The sequence below is a fragment of the Mytilus galloprovincialis genome, chromosome 12, assembly GCF_965363235.1.
Source record: "Mytilus galloprovincialis chromosome 12, xbMytGall1.hap1.1, whole genome shotgun sequence".
Taxonomy (NCBI): domain Eukaryota; kingdom Metazoa; phylum Mollusca; class Bivalvia; order Mytilida; family Mytilidae; genus Mytilus; species Mytilus galloprovincialis.
Genome location: NC_134849.1, coordinates 48,986,098 through 49,010,745, shown reverse-complemented (window position 1 = coordinate 49,010,745; position 24,648 = coordinate 48,986,098). Strand labels below are relative to the sequence as shown.

At 32.3% G+C, this 24,648-nt stretch overlaps 1 protein-coding gene across 1 annotated transcript in view; it reads right to left on the bottom strand.

The window, feature by feature from the left end:
- LOC143054067 (prolyl 4-hydroxylase subunit alpha-1-like) overlaps positions 1-24,097 on the bottom strand; it is a 60,660-nt gene extending 36,563 nt beyond the window's left edge. The window contains exons 1-4 of the mRNA XM_076226942.1: positions 23,784-24,097; positions 22,422-22,473; positions 20,408-20,541; positions 16,025-16,189 (exon numbers count right to left, since the gene is read on the bottom strand). Of these exons, the coding sequence (XP_076083057.1) occupies positions 16,025-16,189; positions 20,408-20,541; positions 22,422-22,473; positions 23,784-24,092 (660 nt within the window). The 5' untranslated portion in view covers positions 24,093-24,097. The remainder of the gene's footprint in view (positions 1-16,024; positions 16,190-20,407; positions 20,542-22,421; positions 22,474-23,783) is intronic.
- Between the last annotated feature and the right edge of the window lie 551 nt (positions 24,098-24,648).

Below are 24,648 nucleotides of genomic sequence, written 5' to 3'. Positions count from 1 at the left end.
TATTCCTGAGGTAGAAATGTATTTCAAAATTTCAAAAGATTTGTAAACAGTTAATTAATGAAATGATTAAAAGTGTTTAATTTGTTGAAAACAAAGTACGAGTCATTGGATTTGTGTCGAGACTTCGACATTAATGTCGCGGAAGTCAGACACAGCAAATCTTTATTCCGTCGTCGTCTTCTTTATTTAGATCGTATGTTTCTCGTGTTATTTTTTTTTTACAAGTGTCATTTTCGGATGTTTTTAGCTTACTATGCGGTAAGGATTTTGCTCATGGTTGAAGACCATACAATGACACACAATTTTTTACTTCTCCATGATTTGATATGTGGTCGAGAGATGTCTAATTGGCTATCATACCACATCTTCTTATCTTGATACAAGGTTAGATTTTTTATTGCAGTTAATAAAACTGTTTTGTCGTGATAAATTTGCAAAACTCCATGAATTGTTATTAAACTTGCATTGAAGTTATCTTTAAGATCAAGATAAATCATATACAGAAAAAAAACTATTTTCTAAAATTTGTATGTTACAGAAAAATTAACATTTTACAGTCAATATTACAAATTTTGCACTGACAGCAGCAATCTCAGGCGAGACGGAAGGTTTCATGCAATCCATCGAGAATTTATTATAATACTGATTCTATTTGAGAAATAAGGAGGGAAAAACAGCCTTACTAGTGTGGGGGTATCCCCCTCATGTCTGAAATAGTGTTTTGTTTTAGTACTTTGACTGCCGGTGTCCTATAGCCATTCTCCCCCCATGCCAATTTTTCCGGGGGGGAAATCTGGATCGATCCAATATTTCCCCCCGGAAAAATTGGCATGATCCAACTTTTTCCCCTCAGCGTTATAGAGGGGAAACGAGGATCAGGCCAATTTTTCCCCCTTTGTGGCATGATAAGCTAGTTTTTCCCCTTGTAATATAACGTCGGTGACGTCAGTTAAAAATATTTATCCTAATAAAACAATATTAACTTTTTTTATTAGTTTAGCGGTAAAGCTTCACGGAGTCGTATGAGTATACATTTGATATATATTTATATATACATGTACATACATTTTATATTTATACACACGAAGCACATTCTGATGTGGTGATCACATCCATTCTTTTTCGTGAACCCTTGGTATCATTGACTTAATGAATACAATTACTTAAACCACGTCTTGTCAGTTTGAAGATTTTTCCCTGGGCAGACGTCTTTGATGTCTCCGACATACTATGATGAAATGACTTTACATGATAAACATGTTTGTACCACAAATAAAAGAACTCATCAAAGGAATAGATAGAGAAAAATACTTGTCGCCTTAAAACCTTCATTCAGGAGAAGAAGTCCGATTCGGATGAAACTTCATCAAACCTAGGCGAGATATGTACACCCGCTCTAACCAGCACGGGAGACGTAGAAGCGCAGGAACTATCCCCATTAGTGTGAGCTGTACAAGATCTACAAAATATTCCGTCTGCCCTAAAGGTGCTAAGGGATGACCACGATCCAGCACTAATGATACAAATAACCACCGGAGTTACACTGACGTGGTAGTAAGTAATTAAAGGCCACCGTACGGCCTCCAACAATGAAAAAAACTTATATTCCGCTATTAAATGCCTCGACAATAAAAATTTGAAAACAATTCAAACAAAACTAACAACCTTATTGATAACGGAATAATTTACAGAAAAAAACTTGACAGACATGAATCATGAACAACAACCACTATACTACATGTTCCTGGCTTTGGAATGGGCATTGGCATATAAACAATGTGGTGGCCATAAACTCAACCCTCCCCAATGAACCCACGCAAGAAAAAACTGTAAAATATCAGTAACAATTGGCTTCCGGTCCCTAAAATTGTTCGTATGGTGCACACTAATCACTTACATAAAAACAATAGACACAAAGGACCGAAATAAAAGTACTCGCAGTTACTGAAAGCTATTTCAAAGGTATTGAAAATGTAGACGGACTAGTGGACATAGAATGTCAGACTGGTAAACATGTAAACAGACGGGTGAATATGTGGACAGACATGTCGACATATAGACAGACATGCAGTTGAGAATTTAAAAAGACTAGAGGATACAAAGAAAGACAGATAAGTTGACACATAGACAGACTGATAAACCTGTAGACAGACTTGTGTTAATGTAAATTAAAAGAACTAAAAATTTGTATATATAAACCTATTTCTAACACTGTTCGGTTCAATTGTCAGACGTGTATATAAATACATGTAGGGAAATCTATAATATAGGGGGAATGATTGGCATGGGAGAAAGTGACTATATGTATACGTATTGTCAAATTTCCGCGGGGGAAAAATGGCAATGATCCAAAATTTCCGCGTGGGAAATATTGGCTCATGCCAGTCTTTCCCCCGGGGGAAGAACTGGCATGGGGGAATAATGGCTATATAACACCGGTGTTACCCCTTATCATACCAAATAACGCAGAACATCAACTCGAACTTTAATTTAAAATTTAACTCAATGGATAGCGACACTCATCCAAAGAACATTAAACAAACGACATATGAAAATAGGTTTAAAGATAGATCCTTTTTTCCCAAAATGGTCACCATGGTCACGCGGTTTTATCTCATCATCAAATAAGTTGTCGGCTTAATCAATAAACAAGCTGAATTTAACATTCACGACTTCTTATTACTATGTCAACAAATTTATATCAGCAAGTCGACATTGTAATGCAACTTTTTCTTCATCATTTCGACAAGTTGATTCCTCATGATGATTTCATTCCAGCTTATTACACACAACTTAACTAATAATTCCGACTTATTTGCAACAAAATAACTTTCCAAGGGGTGTACCATATGCGTTCCCATACATATCTGTACGTGGTAAATTTCCAAAATTAAAATTAAGTCATTTTAATGAAGCTGTTTAAGTAAAGTATAGAAATCATAATAACGCAGAAGAAACAAGGTCAATGTCGCCTTCAACAGAATGTTTAAAAGTTACATATAACAACTTTGACAGACTAACTCACTTATGAATGAATTTCAGTCCTAAGGACATACGATACAGTTTTGATCATAAGGGGATTTTGTGACATGATTAAAGTTAGTTGTAGGAACATAACATGCATTTGTCTAAACATAAAATGCAGTGGTTAAAACATTTTATGCATTGGCCAAAAAATCATATGCAGTTGTTACAACAATATACAAGGTTTTGTTGTCAAAGATGATAAATAGTAATAGTCATGACAATAATTGATAATGGTAATGATGGTCGTAAAAATTTGATGAACCTGTTGTTAATTGGTTGTCGTTTGTTGATGTGGTTCATTAGTTTTTCTCGTTTTTAATACAGATCAGACCGTTGGTTTTCTTATTTGAATTATTTAACACTAATCATTATTGGGCCCTTTACAGCTTGTGTTAGGTGTGAACCAAGGCTTCTTGTTGAAGGCTGAATTTTTTTATTGTCTTATTTCTTAATAGTAAATTTTGTCGGAAATTGACATAAGAAATTTGTATGGCTTAATATGGTAGATGTAGACCGTTATCCGCCGTGTACCTTTATGTTCGTAAAGGTGTTGCCAATCTGACGTCAAATTTTTAAATCATTATATAGTGTATTTATCCTCTTTTCGATTTCGAACTTTATTAGTTACACAGTGTGCAATTGTCCTAATGAGAGAATTTATCGGGTCAATAAAATTCATATCGGGTGAGGATAAGTCAAACCCGATATGAATTTTATTGATCCGATAAATCCCGTATAAGGACAATTGAACACTGTGTAACGAGTTTATCCTGATTTTGTTATATTTCATATTATTATATTCAATTTCAATTTTGGGACAATATCAATATCATATTTTAGATATTAATCTAAAACTGTGAAACATTAAAAATATTATGACTATAAAGCAATTCAACTTTTTAATTTTTATTTACAGGTCAATGGTATAAGGGAGATAATTCAAATTGACGTAATAAATAAGGGAGATAATTCCAAAATTGACGTAATAAATAAGGGAGATAATTCCAATTTACGTGATAAAAAATTGTACTGTAATTTATTAGGACAATATCAGCCAATCAATTTCGAGAAATTACTCTAAATCAGGATAATTTTTTTACCATTTGTTCAGTTTCATCTTTTTCCTTCTTTTATTTCATGCGGACTAAATATACTATTATTCTATATAAAATATTACAAATAACAAGGACTCATGTGAAAAAAGGATAAAACACCCAGTCTCAAAGAATGAATTAAACATATATTAAAAAATAAAAAGAACATGGCGTATGACAACGAGACTATAATCGACAGCATATGTTATGGAAAGTATTAATACACGATGATCCACTCAATCTACAACTAATATGTTAAAAAGGATATGCGGATATGAGAAAATGAGACATATAATGACAAAGATAACCGTACAACACTAGAGTCATACAGCCGGCATCCATAGACAGCTATCTATACAACTTATAATATATATATTTATCTAAGGAAATTAAAGAGTCAGACAAATTTTCTGCGAATGTATTCGATGCCAAGGGCATTTTAAAATTCTTTTCATCTTACTTCAATTAACAGTTTCATCAGATATGACATTTGACAACGTCTGACGAGAATCCCAATGTGGTATATGAAAATATAAAAAAATAACTCAAATCCCCAGACTATATCTGTGTAAATATAGCCAATGCAATTTCCTATAGGAACTCCCTTTGTAGCTATAACTGCGACACTTTTACTACGAAGATTCGTGACTTTTTTTTATCCCAGAATTGAAAGTTGATATGTACTACTATTTTATTCAAACGTCAAAACATAGAGCTGTGTTGCATATTTTCAATATTTATATGCCCTGAACTTGTTAGAGTTTAAACTTATAATAAGATTATTTCTTCCCTTTCCTTTGCTTTTTTTGTCTACTTCAGAATTCCCTTACCGCCGCAATTATCTGTTGATATACTGGTAAAAGTACCAAATGATGTCTCTATGAGATGAAACATAGAGATCATATCTTGGAACCAGTATTTCAACAAATCAAATTATCTATGAATATTTTATAAATAAACTCATCTTAGATACAAGGATTAACATTTTATATTAACGCCAGACACAAGTTTCGTCTGCAAAAGACTCATTAGTGACACACGAATCAACAAGAGGTGTCAAAATGACAGTAAACCGGATTCTTTAACATTTATTTGTGTTCTGGCATTTATCAATATTACAAGGACCAAAACTCCTAATAGGAAATTTTAAAAGGTTTGGTTGAACGGTTCATGAGTAAATGCACGGACACAACATTTTTTAAACTTTCAAGAACCGTAACTCCTGAACGGTAAAAGTCAAAATCGTCATTATTGAACTTGACCTCCATTTTGTTGTCAGTAACAACATATTAAAATTTTAAAAGGTTTGGTTGACTGGTTCATGAGTAAATGCACGGACACAACATTTTTTAAACTTTCAAGAACCGTAACTCCTGAACGGTAAAAGTCAAAATCGTCATTATTGAACTTGACCTCCGTTATGTTGTCAGTAACAACATATTAAAATTTTAAAAGGTTTGGTTGAACGGTTCATGAGTAAATGCACGGACACACCATTTTTTAAACTTTCAAGAACCGTAACTCCTGAACGGTAAAAGTCAAAATCGTCATTATTGAACTTGACCTCCATTTTGTTGTCAGTAACAACATATTAAAATTTTAAAAGGTTTGGTTGACTGGTTCATGAGTAAATGCACGGACACAACATTTTTTAAACTTTCAAGAACCGTAACTCCTGAACGGTAAAAGTCAAAATCGTCATTATTGAACTTGACCTCCGTTATGTTGTCAGTAACAACATATTAAAATTTTAAAAGGTTTGGTTGAACGGTTCATGAGTAAATGCACGGACACACCATTTTTTAAACTTTCAAGAACCGTAACTCCTGAACGGTAAAAGTCAAAATCGTCATTATTGAACTTGACCTCCATTTTGTTGTCAGTAACAACATATTAAAATTTTAAAAGGTTTGGTTGAACGGTTCATGAGTAAATGCACGGACAACATTTGATTGCCGCCCGCCCGACCGACCGGCCGCCCGCCGTACATCCCCAAATCAATAACCGACATTTTTGACACAAAAATCCGGTTAAAAATGTTTAAAAGACCAAATAGAGTAGGAAGTTGAAGAGCATTGAAGACCAAAAAATTCTTAAAGTTTTTCCAGATAAAGCTAAGGTAACCTAATCCTGAGGTAGAACAGTTAATTTATTATTATGAACATATCAATGATAACTCAAGACAACACAGAAGTGCTAACTACTGGGCTGGTGATATCTCACCAGAAGAAGCGTGGTTTGAGAAACAGTTGGATTTGCAAAGTGCAACCTATAGCGAGAATATGTTGTGTTATTAAATTCAATTTAAAATTTATTGTCACACAGAATTGATCTGTGGCAATATGGTCAACCCCTGTATAATGTTATTTTAGGTTATTGTCTTCGCAAAGAATCGTTTTTGAATTTGTTAAAATTACCTGTAAACATCCTTAAGGGGGTTCGCGGGTCTAAATCATTTATATAGGATTTCTCTATATTTTTCTATAAATGAACTTTATCTTATAGTTAAAAGAAAAATAAAATAAAAAAGTGGGGTCACCGTTCATTTGCGCTCACAATCTGCCTTCAAAAGAAGCATACATTTTTGTAAGAAGAGCCTATAATCAGGCGTCTATTTAAAATCTTACTTCATAATTATGTTCCATTGGACATCAATTTGAGGAAATGGCGTCGATTTGAGACCAACATATATACCAAGACACAAGTTAATCAAACGTATATACTCTTCTCTCTTCTGTGCTGATTCTGCAACAGACAAAGACATTTTGCCTCGGAAAAGCTTTCCAAAGGTGGAAAATCTATCATAGGTCAAGGTGAAATGGATTCAGTTTGGTACTAATATTCAAGGATATCGATTGATTTCAGTATGTTCGATGCTCTACCTTGTAGAATGACAAAGTTTCTGGTCCGAAAAGGTTAAAGATCTGGATGGGTAAACTGACCAGAGAATAATGTACACATAGTGTAGAAGAAAGGCATAAAAAAAACTAAAGAATAGAGAAAAATAGGCATATTTTGTTTGTAAGGAATATTGAATAATGGCCAGGTGTTGATATATGCAGAATAGAGAATTAAAAACTAGTCTACCGCCTGTCGATTTAGGTGACCCAACTTTTGTGTCGACTTTCATTAATATCATAGAAATACGCAGGATAACATAGAGTTCTTCTATGACTTGTAAGTTGGATCTCATTTAAATGACACAAAATTTAAACAGAATCATTCATGCGTAAAGTGAAGATCAGGATTACTGGCCATCAGTCTGTTGCTCTCATTTAGAAACAAACACAGATATAAGTGCTAACAAAGCTTCAAAGGTTACAAATGTAGATACAATTGATGTATAGTTATGATAAATATATTCCACATTTTAATTCTCAATTTTATGACATATATAGGGATTAAGGTCTTATACATAGCTAATTACATACAGTAAGTACATATATATATGCATATTGCAATTTAAACTGAATGTCGACTTAAGTCGTGTGAGTATCATAGTGTTCCGACAACTACTGAAGCCCGTCCCCCGTTTTTCCCGCTGTGTTGAAGACCCATTGGTGGCCTTGGTTAACTTGTTTATGGTCGGGTTTGTGTCTCTTTGACACGTTCTCCGTTTCCGTTCTCAAGTTTAGTATATATCCACTTTAATTAAAAAAGAAGATAGTAATATATTTGATATCCAGGTCAATGTTTATCCCCCTATATATCTATAATTCGAGATTTCTGCATTCTACCTGTTTTTGTCAGATCTTTACTGTTCTATCTCAACACTTGCATCCAGTTGACACGGGAAATGTATAGTGCTGTATCTCCACAGAAAGTCAACATCAATGGTTAAGGAATTATCTCATCAGATCGATACAAATCACAAAAATCATTAACTAAAACATACGTACGGATCTGGGAGTACTCACAGTTACTAACAGCCAGAAACAACTATGCAAATTAGTACACATTTAAAACCAATAGGTTAAGTGTATATATAAAGACGGCATTAATAGTTAGAAAAACATCACCTTTTGCAATGCTAAATATATGTATCAACATATTATAGGATATTAAATGTTCTTATATTAAAACATAATAGTAAGTTTTATCTTAGTCTACTGGGAAAAAAATACTAATCTACCGTTAAACAAACAATCGAAGATATTAAGAATTGTTAAATTTTTTTTTTTAGAATCTGATCATTAAATAACCGATATGTTGACTTGGATATATTCTTAAAATAGCGTGTGCAGTAAACAACATCTTCATATTCGAAGCCGCCTTGTCGGTCTCGTAGTAGCCGGTTCGCAGAAAGTGCGGGATGTTGTCGGTTTAAACCCCGACCGGGTTAAACTAAAAGTTTAGATTGCGTATCTGCTTCTTCTCCACTAATCATGTGGCATTTAGGATTAAGGACAAAAATTGGTCGGATAGGAGTATAAATAATATGTCCAAGTAAGGTGACGTGTCTTCCTGTGGATTGTTACTTTGTGAACTAGTACGTTAATGAGCCGCCTCTGTGGGGCTTATATTTATATAACATTATCATGTATCACCCTGAACGTACACACTAATTTTCTGCTGGAAGTAAAACAGCTACTCATCATGATTATAAAGTTTTGTTAAGGATTTAAGTTATCAGATTGTTGATGTTGTAAATTTTGTTAATACTGTACTGTTCTGAAAAAATGATCCTAGACTGAATAAGTCTAATTAACCGCAAGCTTTGTTTCTGAACTTTGCTGAATTTACTGCAATTAATAAGTTAACCAATTTACTAAAAGACTGAAAATAACTTTATAATTAATTGTTGAGTCTTTCAAAATGAGTTCAGATCAAAATTAACATGATCGTGATTAATGGTTCATTTCAAAATTGGTTTACTTGTGAAAGTTACATGAATAAAATCTAAGTGTAGATTTTGTGTTCACAAAATCGAGGAAGAGGTGTAATGGTTTGATTGCAAAATGGATGACATACTAGATCCTCGAATGGATACAGTATTTTAAGTTGGACATCGTTAAGACTAACGAATTAGTACGAGTGTTGGTAGTCAAACGTGTGAAATGTTGATTTATCTGTTCCAACTTCACATACTTTATTATTTGTATGTACCAAATGTCAAAATACTCATAATATTAAAAAAAAAAAAAAAAAATTTTCCGGTGTTGAGTTTAGACCAGTCAAGATAACTAAAAAAACTCAGTTCTGAAATAAGTCATACATAAAACATCGCCAACAAGCACACGTGTTCATTGATTTGAACGTGTTATTAAATTGCGGTTATAGTTTTCAATAATGGTTATCAAAACTACCAGGATGCCAGACGCGCGTTTCGTCTACATAAGACTCATCAGTGACGCTCATATCAATAGTTATAAAGCCAAACAATACAAAGTTGAAGAGCATAGAGGATCCAAAATTCCAAAAAGTTGTGCCAAATACGGCTAAGGTAATAAAGTAAAGATAAACACATAATTCCTACAAAGGGTTTTATTCTTCTAAAGAATTAATCCATAATTTACCTTTGAATAGATTACTGATTTTATTTCTAGTAAAGACTGCGACAGGGTGATATGCTGATCTCTTATTTATTCTTATAAATGATCTGTAAGATTACCTTTCAAATTTATCTAGCCTTTCATTGATCAATTTACATTGAGTTGATTCTTTTCATTCAACAGAACTACAGTCATGTTTTCCTTGTGTCATTAACTATTTCGATATTTTATGTGAATTTGTAATAACCATGGGATCTTCCGTTTATCTTAGCCAATCAGATTTGTCAGAATCGGCTAAGTTTCAAGAACAAGGAAACAATCCATGATAACGTAACCAAATAATAAAATCTTTATAAACTTATTTCGTTTTAACAGATGCTTATCACGGTAGGTATAGTGTCCGGCTAGGATCGGGGTTTTTCGAGTGATTTGATCGGGCTTTTTCGAGCGTGACCACTTTTTTCGAGTGAATATGAACAAAAATGTAAACAAACGGACTTCCTTTCTAACAAACGTGATATAGACGCTTGAGTTTCATATACAAGGTTATAGTATGTACGATAGTATTAAATATAGAAGGATATAACTAATCCGACATTATTTTTCGTTAAAAAAAAGTTAAAATAAGCCTTAAAATGTTTAAATTCCAAAATACAGAATAAAGCCATTTTTGTTCACTGAGGATCAAAAGTTGAAAAAGGTTGTGTCAAACACGGCTAGGGTTTTCTGCTTGTGATAAGAACATCCTTATTATATAGAAAAATTTATGCTATTGCCAACAGTAAATTTTATCAAATGAATATAAAAGATTTACATGATAAAACTGACGTCTTAACTAATTACAGAAAATAAAACCCGAATACATAATACATTGAAGACCAACTTAGAAAATAGACACACCCGACTCAGTAGGCTTGAACGCAAAAAGTCATAACAATGACGTCACATACGAAGTAGTGAAAAGGCACAATATTACGTCACGCAGACATTTGAATTTCTGAAACAGCACAATGACAAATGACGTCATATTTAAAAAATAAGATAGAAATAGGATTGACTTAAAATTATAATAGAACTAAATACTGATATTACATTTAAACACAATGCACATTGCAATACTAATAAATAGCAATTAACTATATTATATATATGTCCGGTTTGTTTTGAATCTAACACAAAAAAATCGTACAGATTACGATGAACAAAATCAAAACTAATAAATGAAGGCGGTGATTAATTTTCTTTACCATAACACATGAATTTAATAGAAAAGACGTCAACCAATTTGACAAAATCCGATGAAAATTATAAATATAACATCAAACTAAATACATGAATTTGGGATAGATAAGTACCGTAACACGTCTTATAGTAATGCAAATTCACATTCAGCAAAACAGTCACAATCGGGAATAAGTCACGTTCGGTAATTAAAAGATTAGACGACGTAATGGCAAACCACAATCTACCATGTGGTAAAAATGTCCTTAGCTAGTTTGGTCAAAGACACATCATATGGATCAACTTATTCGTGATGGTGTCCATAAAATTTACGGAGTGTCAATTTTAATCTGTCTTCCTCATAACTTTGTTGAAGCAGTTTCTGTGTAAGGAGCACACTTCTGTATATGAAGTCCGTATAGTGTGAACATGCACGAGAATAACGTATCCATTGTGATATGTAAACACCATACGAAGGAGCAGAGGGTATGTTACTGCTGAGAAATGGGAAATTGATAATTGGAAAGTTGAAATCGTCCCGTTTATCATAGATTTTCGTGTGAAGTCGTCCATTTGCGTCAATATTGAGGAAAAGATCAAGGTATGAAGCAGTCCTTCTAATATCAGTAGTATCCTTAATTTCAAGTTCGCTGGGATATATGAGAGTGAATATGTATTGGCAATACTCGTGATGTCAACAATATCATTGAGAATGGAAATGGGGAATGTGTCAAAGAGACAACAACCCGACCAAATAAAAAACAACAGCAGAGGGTCACCAACAGGTCTTCAATGTAGCGAGAAATTCCCGCACCCGGAGGCGTCCTTCAGCTGGCCCCTAAACAAATATATACTAGTCCAGTGATAATGAACGCCATACTAATTTCCAAATTGTACACAAGAAACTAAAATTAAAATAATACAAGACTAACAAAGGCCAGAGGCTCCTGCCTTGGGACAGGCGCAAACATGCGGCGGGGTTAAACATGTTTATGAGATCTCAACCCTCCCCCTATACCTCTAACCAATGTAGAAAAGTAAACGCATAACAATACGCACATTAAAATTCAGTTCAAGAGAAGTCCGAGTCTGATGTCAGAAGATGTAACCAAAGAAAATAAACAAAATGACAATAATACATAAATAACAACAGACTACTAGCAGTTAACTGACATGCCAGCTCCAGACTTCAATTAAACTGACTGAAAGATTATGATTTCATCATATGAACATCAGGCACAATCCTTCCCGTTAGGGGTTTAGTATCATACCATCATAACATATATGAGAAGAACATAACCCGTGTCATGCCAACAACTGTTTTAAGAATAAATGTGTTTAGTTCCGATGCAAAGACCTTATCAGTGACTCAATATATTAACGCCAAAATATGCAATCTTTAATGACTTGACAACAGTATCGTAATTATATCCCTTCTTAATAAGTCTATTCAAAGGTTTTGTAAGTTTCTGGGGTGAATACTGACACCTTTGTGCTTTATAAAGAATATTTCCATAAAAAAATGGATGTGAAATACTTGAACTTATTAGAAGTCTGCATGTTGATAGAATTTTTCTGATTCTTCTTTGTTGTCCAGTACTAAGGTTTCTTGCTCCGTTTTTTAATAAAGAGCTGTGCCATCCTGCCACGTTTTCAAAGTTCATTTCTCTTATGCATGGTTGTGTCTTATTATCTATTTCTTGCATGAATAGAAATTTTTCGTACCACAATACAAGGAGTGTGATATGAAAAAGCCCAGTACGAAAATCTGCGTTAATTTGATCTGCTTATACATCATCATGAGACGATATTACGGCATTTCCACTGGCTATTCGTCAGGTCATTGATGACCTTCATAGGTTACGACGATGTACATTTCGTGTGCAAAATACTAGAACAACGATTCGTGGAATTTCTAATTTACCTCAATGAGAGTGTTGACCATATTACGACAACTAGGTTTTATAACTTGTAAGAATGGGATATCGCTTATATCAACTCTTGTTATTTAATTCAAATAGTAATAATAAACTCGCAAAAGGCTTGTTTATTATTAATTGAAATATACATTTAGCTCAACAGGCCCAAAGGGGTCAAGTGAGATTTTGTCATCACTTGTGAGTCGTCGTCGTCCGTTAACTTTTACAAAAATATTCTTCTCTGAAACTACTTGACCAAGTTCATTATAGATAGAGATAACTGTAAACAGCAAGAATTTTCAGTAAAGTAAGATCTACAAACAAGTCACCATCCCCAAAACAGAGAATAGTGAATTCTATTCTTATCTTTAATATTGAAGAGTGTCCTTTGTTTAAAATGTACTGCAGCAGATAGACCAAGGTCAGTGACACAGGCTCTATATATACTCCAGTTTGTATAATAAAATCCCATAACTCGGAAACGTAAAATCTAAAATTTATAAAGTTCGAAAGGGTGGATACCTTGAGATAGACAGACAATTCACCGAAGTGTCATGTAAATCGGTTACAGCGTTTTGGGGTTTTTGTCCGCCATGTTGACAATGGACGGATGGACAACGAGTTACCATAATACGTTCCGTATAACAATTCCATGGTTCAACACAAAAAAATATTTACTTTGACAACAAAAGTACCATGAAATGAGGTTGAAAAAAATATGATTCCCCTTTACTATGTTCTAAAAATCTTTAAAAGGATTCAATAATTTCTATTTTAATACTGGAAAGTTGTGGTAGAACGTTTCCGAACAGAAAATTGGCATTAAATTCAAAAATGTTAATTTTTGATTAATATAGTAATACATACACTGTATGTTTTTATGATTTATTGAGAATATATGATATTTTCATTTATTTAATTACAGGTATTAACTAGAAAAGTCATTGTTTAAAGTCTAGAATACCTTTTTACTTATTCAAATTTTCTATAAAAACCCCAGACCATTAGTCTAAAAACCCGGACGATTTCACAGTTGCTCTCGAAAAGCCCGGACAATAATAAACAAATTATTTTGGTTAAATACAAGGAAATTGTGCTTCTTTGTTGATGTAAATATGTATAGTATTCAATATAAGATGGGTAGTAATGTAAAAAAAATAATTTATAATTACGAAATAGCAGTCATTTGAACTTATCGCATGTTTGATCAATCAAAAAAAAAAACCCGAACTACACTCGAAAAATATGGATCAAATCACTCGAAAAACCACGATCCTAGCCGGACACTATACCTACCGTGCTTATAGTCAATTTAAAGAGAAAGTACGCATTTAACATAAGCTCAATGATACTTTTAAAAGATATGAGAGCTTTGCAGTATCAGAACTTATATAAACTATTGATTCAGACTAGTGTTAGCGGTATTTTATGAGATAAGAGAGTTTTCATCTTTATGTCAAAGGTATTATAATTAGGTTGTATCTTTTGTATGTTCGATCGGTTTCAGGGGCGGATCCAGCCATTTTAAAAACGGGGTTCACAACCAGGACAAAAGGGGAGGGGTTCCAACTATATGTCCCCACTGGGTTTATTTTATTTTTGTTTCAGATTAATTAGTAGAATGGCACAAAGTGTGAATCTAACAGGATCAGGCTCGTTATATAGTTATTTTTTGCTCTATTGACAATGTATTTTTAAATTTTCTAGACATTTTGTCATTTGTTGCAATTTGATGCTTCTCGATGGTCTATGATTGGATAATTATCGTGTCTTTTATACATGATACTTTCGAACTACATTATGTGAAACTTATGTTCTTTTAAAATTGTGGAAGAATGCATGAAAAACCATGTAATAGGTATCGTGTACTAAATACAGAATCATTGTATGTTGACGAACGACATTTGAGATAATTAATCCCTATGTATACCTTAACTGATTCCGATCTATGTTGACAAACGACAGTGTAGATAATTAATTCCTATGTATACCTTAACCGATTCCGATCAATCTTGACAAACGACAGTGTAGATAATTAATCCCTATGTATACCTTAACCGATTCCGATCTTTGTTGACAAACGACAGTGTAGATAATTAATCCCTATGTATACCTTAACTTATTCCGATCTATGTTGACAAACGACAGTGTAGATAATTAATCCCTATGTATACCTTAACCGATTCCGATCTTTGTTGACAAACGACAGTGTAGATAATTAATCCCTATGTATACCTTAACTTATTCCGACCTATGTTGACAAACGACAGTGTAGATAATTAATCCCTATGTATACCTTAACTTATTCCGATCTTTGTTGACAAACGACAGTGTAGATAATTAATCCCTATGTATACCTTAACTTATTCCGATCTATGTTGACAAACGACAGTGTAGATAATTAATCCCTATGTATACCTTAACTTATTCCGATCTATGTTGACAATTGACAGTGGAGATAATTAATCCCTATGTATACCTTAACCGATTCCGATCTTTGTTGACAAACGACAGTGTAGATAATTAATCCCTATGTATACCTTAACCGATTCCGATCTTTGTTGACAAACGACAGTGTAGATAATTAATCTCTATGTATACCTTAACCGATTCCGATCAATCTTGACAAACGACAGTGTAGATAATTAATCCCTATGTATACCTTAACCGATTCCGATCTTTGTTGACAAACGACAGTGTAGATAATTAATCCCTATGTATACCTTAACTTATTCCGATCTATGTTGACAATTGACAGTGGAGATAATTAATCCCTATGTTAACATATTCCGATGGTTGGTAAAGTTTGATTAGGTCAGTTTTTATAGATTTACCGTCATTGAATTGCAGTTTAACCTTGGAGTTCGGAATTTTTGTAATACCTTTTAAATTCTTAATATGAACAAACACTGTTCCCATATTGAAGAGGCTTTTCCACGAAAAATATATGTTTTACTGAACATTGTGATCAGATAAAACATTTATACCCATCTATCTATGGGAAATCAATGTTTATGTTTGATTAATGACAACATAATATTTGGACCAAAAACAGCATGACTATATCATTAATACATTCAACATAATCCTTAATATGGTTATAGCAATGATACGTGTATTTCTAACACTTGATATAAATTTTTACAATGTATTTATATAAGTATGTCTGATAGAATTGACGAAAATTATTGAAAATGCTTAAAGGGAGAAGAACAAAATGCTTAAAAGTGAGAAGAACAAAATTTAAATCTCATTCACTAATAATAAATACCTTTTTGCTACCTTCTTGTCGAAGAAAGGCTGCTTCCGTCTCTGATATAACATCATGAAATAAGAGTATCTTTGGCTGGAGATTTGCAATCTCTACCTTTGCATTATAGTATGGTATAGATGTAACACTTGAAAAGCAGTACAGTTTGGAATATTCTTGTGGAGACTACAACGTAATATAACAAAGCAATTATTAAAACTGTATTTAATAATCTTTTTTGATTCTATTAAAATCAAATGATTCCAATGACAATAACATTGTACATCAAAGTGAAAACTAAGTGGTTCATTAAGCTATTGGTCAGGTACAAAGCAGGGTCCATATTTATAGAATGAATTTCATAACAGTGTCGTCGACCATAAAACGTTTGTTAGTTGTAACTTGTGTGTCAACGGCTATGATTGTATGCTTACTCAGTCTATCGACAAAATAACATAATAATTTCAAATTTCCTATATACACAATATTTTACATTTTACCACAAAAAAAAAAAGTAAAATCACAAAAATACTGAACTTAGAGGAAAATCAATTCGGAAAGTTCAAAATCACATGGCAAAATCAAATAACAAAACGCATCAAAAACGAATGGACAAGAACTGTCATATTCCTGACTTGGTGCAGGCATTTTCAAATGTAGAAAATGGTGAATTAAACCTGGTTTTATAGCGCTAACACTCTCACTTTGATGATAGTCTCATCAAATTCCGTTATAATATTGTGCGTTAACTAAACAGACACAATAAATAAAATAGTCAAAATATGGATACATCAGTCATCATCGTATAACAATTTTAAAAGGAACAATTTAACAGAACACAAAAACATCTATCAACTAACACATTCATTGATTTGTGTGTCTGACGTATACAATACAATAACGTAAATGCATATTTCACAAGGTTTATTAAATCCAAATAGCTTTTTTCTTTCCAATAACTTGCAAGTGCGAAAAAGAAGTATTATATATTATGTCGATATATTGTATTTGAACAACTTTTGAAAGTGGATTATGCATTCTTTCTATAGTGCCTGGCAAGATTTTGTTAGGTACACGAAATTGACCTTAAAACGATCGCATTGACTTTTTTGCTCCAAAATAGGTAAGTAGGACATATTTTGACTTTATTTAATGACTCCCTTAGTTTGGGATTAATTGTATTTAGCATGTTCCAATAAGACTAAAAAATGTTGTTTTTTGTAAGATGAATAATAATTTTACCTGGCGTAGCCGTGTGTAAAGTGTATTTCGGCATTTCTCTCCGAAAAATGACTTGTTGATTGGAATAAAATGTCTTATTTGTAAACTTTTTTTGTTTTTCTCCGCAATTGACTATTAAAAAATAATCTATTTACTGTGTATTTTGAAAATTTTGTGAAAATAGGAGAATTGGCATTACTTACCTTTCATACCTATACTTTCATTGAAAAAACATAACATGGACTCATCCAGTGTCCAGTTTGAAGGTCATTTTAGTTACTGTCACATTCATGCACGTTCTGATTTAATAAATAGTCATGTATGAAAAGTATAAACAGTTTCAAGGTAAACTTAAAATAACTTAACCCAATCCAATTGCGTAATATGTAATAACAATGACCGGTCCACATTATAATAAGTAATAGGGATGAACTGGGTAGGGAGAAAATGTAAGATATTCAAAATTTATTTTTTTGCGATAACGAATAAAAATTTGTCAACCAAAAGTTTTGCTATAACATTAACATGTCGTTCTGTATTGGTACAGTTTTTTTTTATCTTTCATTTATGTATTTAAGGCCATACAAAGTTTGGGCTTCAAAAGTCCACATAATTATTGACTTTATATAGAAAATTTATCCTTTTAAAACATAAAATGTTTCCAAAACAATACGTTTCTACAAAGTAAAATCACTCAAAACACTGCAAAAAAAATAATTTCGATTGGTACAGAAGTATTGTCCTTAAGTGCGTTGAAATAAACAATGGTATAGCAAACATCGAATTCCCTAACAAAATCTTGTTAGGCACTTTTTATAAAAAAAAAATTTTGACCAGATAAAAGTTAAAAGATAACATGATTCAACAACCGCAATTGTTAAATCGCTTAAAATGACGTCCGAAAAAAGATAAATCATCAACACTTGCAAAGTAACTTTTAAAACAAATTAAATTCATTTTTTTTTCTGAAAGAACGTAAGATATCATATAAGGAAAATTGATTGTCAGAACATAACAAAAACACTAGTAAAGAAGTTTAAGTATTCAATATAAATCAAATCACAAAGGTAATTCCTTATTAGTATTTCGAATGATTTTATTTAGGCGTTGATCGAGAACCTTTGGTGACTTCATAGTTTAAAAATGCTATAATAACTACATCGTGAGCAGTAGGCATTACAGATGAACGTTCACCTAATTTGTCCCAGTCAATGGATGGCCGTAGCTAAACTGGTATGAATTTCATTCTATCACATGTTTGCGTCTTTGAAATTGTATATGCTGGACACCGACCATTACTCAATACTTTTATTAAAAGAAAACTGAAGAAAGATTTTACAAAATTTTCTAAAATTTACCGTTTATAAATTTTGAAATTTTTAAGAAACTAAGGTTTCAACTCCCTTAGGCAAAGTTGACTTTAGATGAATTTGGCTATCAATTTTATGTAATTTTGTCAAATAGCTCTTCGACGGTTTCGGTATTTATACATCCTCTGATTTCAAATGTTTGGCTTAGAGCGTTTTTGATGAAGGTAAATCCAGAAAAGCGCTGGAACATAATAACTAAAGTCATCTGTTTGCCATTACAAATTGATTGATTGATATCGTCGCATATTTAGAATTACTGAAGACATCTTAATTTTGTCATGTACTCTTTTAAGTTAACATTCTTTCCGGAATTTTCATTTCCTGGCTATGGCATTTACTTTTTTTTTAGAATATTGCATCGTTACACGAAGTAAAAAAATCCATTAAAAACAATTTCCTGTAAAATCTTTCCGTATGGAGATATCACAATTTTAATACAAGACACGCATTTAAGTTGAACACCTCTATTTCGCGAACGGTTAGAAATCACACAACAAAAGGTAGTACATACTTAACACAAACTAGTTCCTATGCTATTCCTATGAAATACTAAGGTTCTTCTACCTCAGGAATAGATTACCTTAGCAGTATTTGGCAAAACGTTTATATGAATTTTTGGTGCATAATGCTCTTCAACTTTGAACTTTGTTTGGCCTTTTTAACATTTTTTTTTCAAGCGTCACTGATGAGTCTTCTGTAGACTAAACGCACGTCTGGCGAATACATACAATTTCAATCCTGGTATCTATCATGAGTTTTTTATGCATCGTTGTTACTTTCAAACTATATAGAATACTTTCATAATTTTGGTATCAAATGAAAGTTGAATGACTGGTGATCATTGTAGAACTTATTTTCACATATAATTTTAAATAATAAAAATGCTTTAAATTTAAAAAGGAGGGTACATGTTGCCTCTTTGCTAGATCTGAAGTACCTGGTTTGGAACGTTTGCAGTTCCGGGAACCTGTTCCTTTTAAGATACCATTAAGGATATGTTGATATTTTTTCAGTACAATACTCCATAAGGTGTAGCTTTTACAAGTTATGATTGTCACTTTATTTGAAATTTAAAAAAAAGCTGTATCTGCTAGAAATTTTGAAATTTAACAGACCATAAATTTGTGGTGTACTTCTTTAATATTTTTCATTTTTTTATTCACTTTCATATGGATGACAATTTTTCATAAACATTTTTTTTCTCGAAATTAATATAACTTGATGGGTACTTTATCAGATATTCACTGTTTTCACAAATGTATTAGTATTTTTCCTGAAGCGAGTTTAAACGTTCTTAAAACCGGTTCATGGACTTGAGGAGCTACATTTGTGTAACTGTGGTTTTTTATATAAAATTCATCAAATTAAAAAAACTAATCTCCAATTACAAAATAGGATGCTATTTGTCATCATGGATTTTCCAAATGTCAGGTCTTGAACATGTCTGAAGAAGACTCAAATAATATAAATTATATCACTGTCGAAGCATGGTTATATGAGTTTCAATAGATCGATGGCGTTATAGACATACATGTATACATTGCAAATGGTTTCTGAATTTTTTTTATATATTTGTTTTATTTTGTTATTTTTTTTTTTTAAATCAATTCTATTCTTTACATTTCACAGTAAACACTTCTTAATCATGTTACGACACTCAACGTCTAAACAAATAAATGAAAAATGAAAAAAAGACATACAAGACTATCAAAGGTCAGAGTCTCCAGATTCGGGCAGGCGCAAACATTCGCCGGGGTTAAACTTGAGATAACCCCCCACACTTTCCTCTAGCCAATGTTCAGTCAATACATACTTTTCTATTCTCTCTGCATAACTGTTTATAATGATTATCATATTCCTCTGTTGTCAGTGCTATGTTTTGTTTCTCATCTGTTTCATTGATACTGGTTTTATAAAACTCATACTCTTGGTCTACTTCAGAGTGTCCTAAATGAAAAATAGATATATTGAATACTATGAAACAATAATATTTTTATCAATTACAGTAATGCTACTACATCAGATTTTTTGTTAATATTTTATTTATTTTGTTTTAATCAGTTACAATGTAGACCTTAGATGTTTTTGTTATTCATTTAATGTTCCTTTTGGTCATGTAGATTCCCTATTAGACATACACACCTAGTTATCATGTTTTCTTCTGGTTTTGATCTATCCCGATGATAGTAAATTTAAAAAGCACATTGGACGCGCCAAATGTATGATATGGGTTGAATTTATAAAAAAAAAAAAAAAAAAAAAAAAAAAAAAAACTTTTGTCAAAACATTTCCGCATATATTCATACTTCTATGTCTTTCATAAGATCAGTTTTGAGCATAACTGATTATTAAAGAACCAAATATGTTAAGTTTTTTTTATATCTCGGTCTAAAAGCCTTGATGGTGGACTGTGAGTCTGAAATGGCATATCTATTTTAATATTCAGTGCTTCACCACTAACACCCATAGGCTAATTCTTCCGGTTTTAAATGTGTTATGCCTCACCTAAATTTGACCATCAGTTTGCGTTTTGAATCTTAGTTTGTAGCTTGAAATATCATAAAAAAAAGTTGAAAGAGATTTGACGTATTGCATAACGATTCGAAACGGAAATAACTCTCAGCTCTTCAGAGGATTTTTTTTTGTTTGCAAGCACTGTTATTTTCCGCTGATCAATATATGGACGCAGACGTTTTATGTTTAGACGTTATTTCCAGGCCTATATGGATAATTATAGTCTTTTACAACTTTCCCCACTTTCTAACACAGCTCAAATAAAGGCAACAGTAGTATACCGCTGTTCAAAACTCACGAATCCATGGACAAAAAACAAAATCGGGGTAATAAACTAAAACTGAGGGAAACACATTAAATATAAGAGGAGAACAACGACACAACATTAAAATGTAACACATACACACAGAAACGGACTAAGCATTAGACAAAATCCTATGAGAATCAGGCCTCGACAATAACGCGTGTTCGATTGTCCGGTACCAGAGGGAAAACAAGTCGGACAAGTAAAAGCTGTATCAAGCTTGTCCGTTGGGACAAGTACAATTATTCAGCAGAAAATAAATTTAATCCAACTTTTAATGAACAAAGTAATTATAAACAAAAACCAAGAAAACAAATATTGACATGTTTCTGCATTCTGTTTATTCAAATGTAAAATTGTTTTCTTCAACATGTTTACTTGCAATCGATATTTTTTAACTGGTTCTTTGTCAGGTACTTTTTAACAGGTAAATGGTATACTATTCTCGGAAACCAGTCTTCTTGATCCTAATCAATGATGGCCTTGTAGATAAGGTAACTTTGCAGGACAGTTCGTCACCTCGACAGGTTTAGCTTTCATTATGAGTCAATGATCGTTTATTTTGTCTTCTTTCTTTATAGACATAAGACCATCGTAGCTTTTAGGTATTTTATCATAAAGTGAATACAAAATTGAAAATTGATTAAAGCTGTATGAAATATTATTTCTGCACCTGATTAATCCATCAGCTGGAAAAGTATGTTCAGTAGATGTTTTTGTCCTATCACAGTGTTCAGTATACAAAAGAGCATCCTAAATTCCGGAATATAAATACTACCGTTTCACCTAAAGGGTACTTCTATCATCTCTTTTGGTATAACTATAGTATAGTATCATCATTATCAGTTCTTTTTATTATATACTCGTACTATTATATATGCTTTTCATTGCTACGCGTATTTTGAATATTAGTACTCCCAGTTCTATTCACTATTACTAGTATATTATCATATTTACTTTTCAAATTACATAAAGTTTTGTATTTTATTGCAAATATTCATAGTCTTACCAGACTGTGTTAGTTGTAACAAAATGTCTGCTGCTTTTTTATGCATACCAGCCTACAATATAAACTGAAAATTATTGCATATACTTTTATTGATTACTTTTCATTCATTATGTTAGAATTATGAGCCGAAATCATATCGTTCTATATACAGTATATGTTAAAAGTTGAATTCTTATGCAAATTAACACCTTTTCTTTTATGTCGATATCATTTGTAGTGTTTGTTATTTATGTAACGTAACGGTACCCAAATTGCACCGAGTATCCAAATTGCACCTATTTAGCAAAACTAGCAGCGAAAATCTTACAAGATTTCATAGAGACTAAACAATTTGTATTTTTATGATTTGATACTAAGCACATCTTTCAACATATGTAAAACTATTTAGATATGCACAAAACGTTCACAATATTTATCAACAGATGAAGTATTTACTGAAAAAGCAAAATGTACTGAAACGTCGCCATGCGACGTCATCAAAACGTCATCTTTTTAAAATGAGCAAATGCAATATGTTACAAGTATCCATATAAAAAATAATGAAGAGTAAGCATGGACTAATATCCAATTGTTCAAAATATTTGAAGAAATTAAACAAAAGCTCTGTTATTAGACTTTTGACGATGTGAATTTAAGCATGGATGCAATTTGGGTACTCCTCAGTTCAGAATCATTGATGGTTTGGAGGTCAGTTTAGACCAATTTTTCTATGATTCCATATGGAATAAAAATCAAATTGGTGTACCTTTATAATAAAGAAGGATACGGCTACAAAATAAACACAGAATGGACATTTTTGTCTTTATCAGAAAAAAACGTAGACGAAAAACTGTCAAAATAGGTGCAATTTGGGTACCGTCACGTTACAGACATTAAATAAAATTCAGAGTTTCTTTGTTGAATATCTCATAGGCTTCTGATAAAGAATTTCTAACAAAATATTGTATCTGAATTTTTGCTTTGTTCCTCATTTGTTATAATTCCGATGAAAAAAGTTCCCTTTGTTCAAGTGCGATATAGATTTATGAGAGTAAGAATATATAGCTACGTGTATCATAGATAAGAACGGCTTGCTAATTTGCATCAGCGGGTTAAAATTATATATTCAAATTAACAAATGATACTTAAAATCTTTCAAATTTCTTAATATAAATCCTTGAATGTGTTTGATATCAACTTATCTGTTAATAAATATCACAAAGTCACAAGATAGCTTTAAGTTACCAGTCAACTTTGTACGATTTTTATTTAATGTGTGGCCCTCACTTTTTTAAAAGTTATTTTACAAATCATAATAAGTCAATGCGTATCTGTTGCAAAAATTCTTTTAAAAACTGGATTGTTAACATATGAAATTCTAACCTGATTGTATATAGCGGCCAAAAATCTATGGATAGCCAATTCATTGATATTTTCGTCTTGATATGAAGTAAACGGGAGCCTGCGCAGTAGAGCTTCACACCATAGCCTCGCCTCGTTTAGCAAATTATTGTCTATGGCGATTCTTATAATCTTCAGTACTTGTGATGGATTTAGCGGTTGACAATGGTCATCAAAAAGAACACCATTAATAGCTTTGTCAATGTTAAAATAATAAAAAGTTCGGAGGCGTAATAAGGCTTGTGCTGATGCCTTCACATCGTATTCCCCTGGCCAGTGAACGATGTTCATATTAACTATTTGATATGTTGTATTTAAATCTGAAAAATAAAATTTTTGTTGGAACTAAATTTCGTTTGATATACATATGTCGATCATTTTAATTGAGGTCTTAAGTTAGAATGTAAGTAATTGCTGGTCATTTGTGAATCTCATCCTTAACATTCTGATTAGATTCATATGTTTCCTTTTCTTACATAGGACTTTTTTTAACTGTGAATATTGATGTGTATATGTTCAATTAACATTTACTAGAGGTAATGTGTTGCAATCTAACAAAACGCGTTAAAAGCCGCTGTATTTTTGGGTCTGTTATAAGTCAGGCACCTCTAGACTTTATTAATATTGTATGTTTGTAAGACAACAATTAGCTTCCTGGTCATAGTGCAAGGCGATTTGGTGCCACGATATCTTCGTAACAAGAGTTCGAATCCCGGCCAGAAAAGAACAAACAATTGCTTCCGAAATTAAGAGATCTTACATTGTTGGGTTCTCATTTAGACAAATTACATATTAATATCTCTTTTGAAAAATAATATGGAAAAATAATGATAGGAATGCAGGGGTT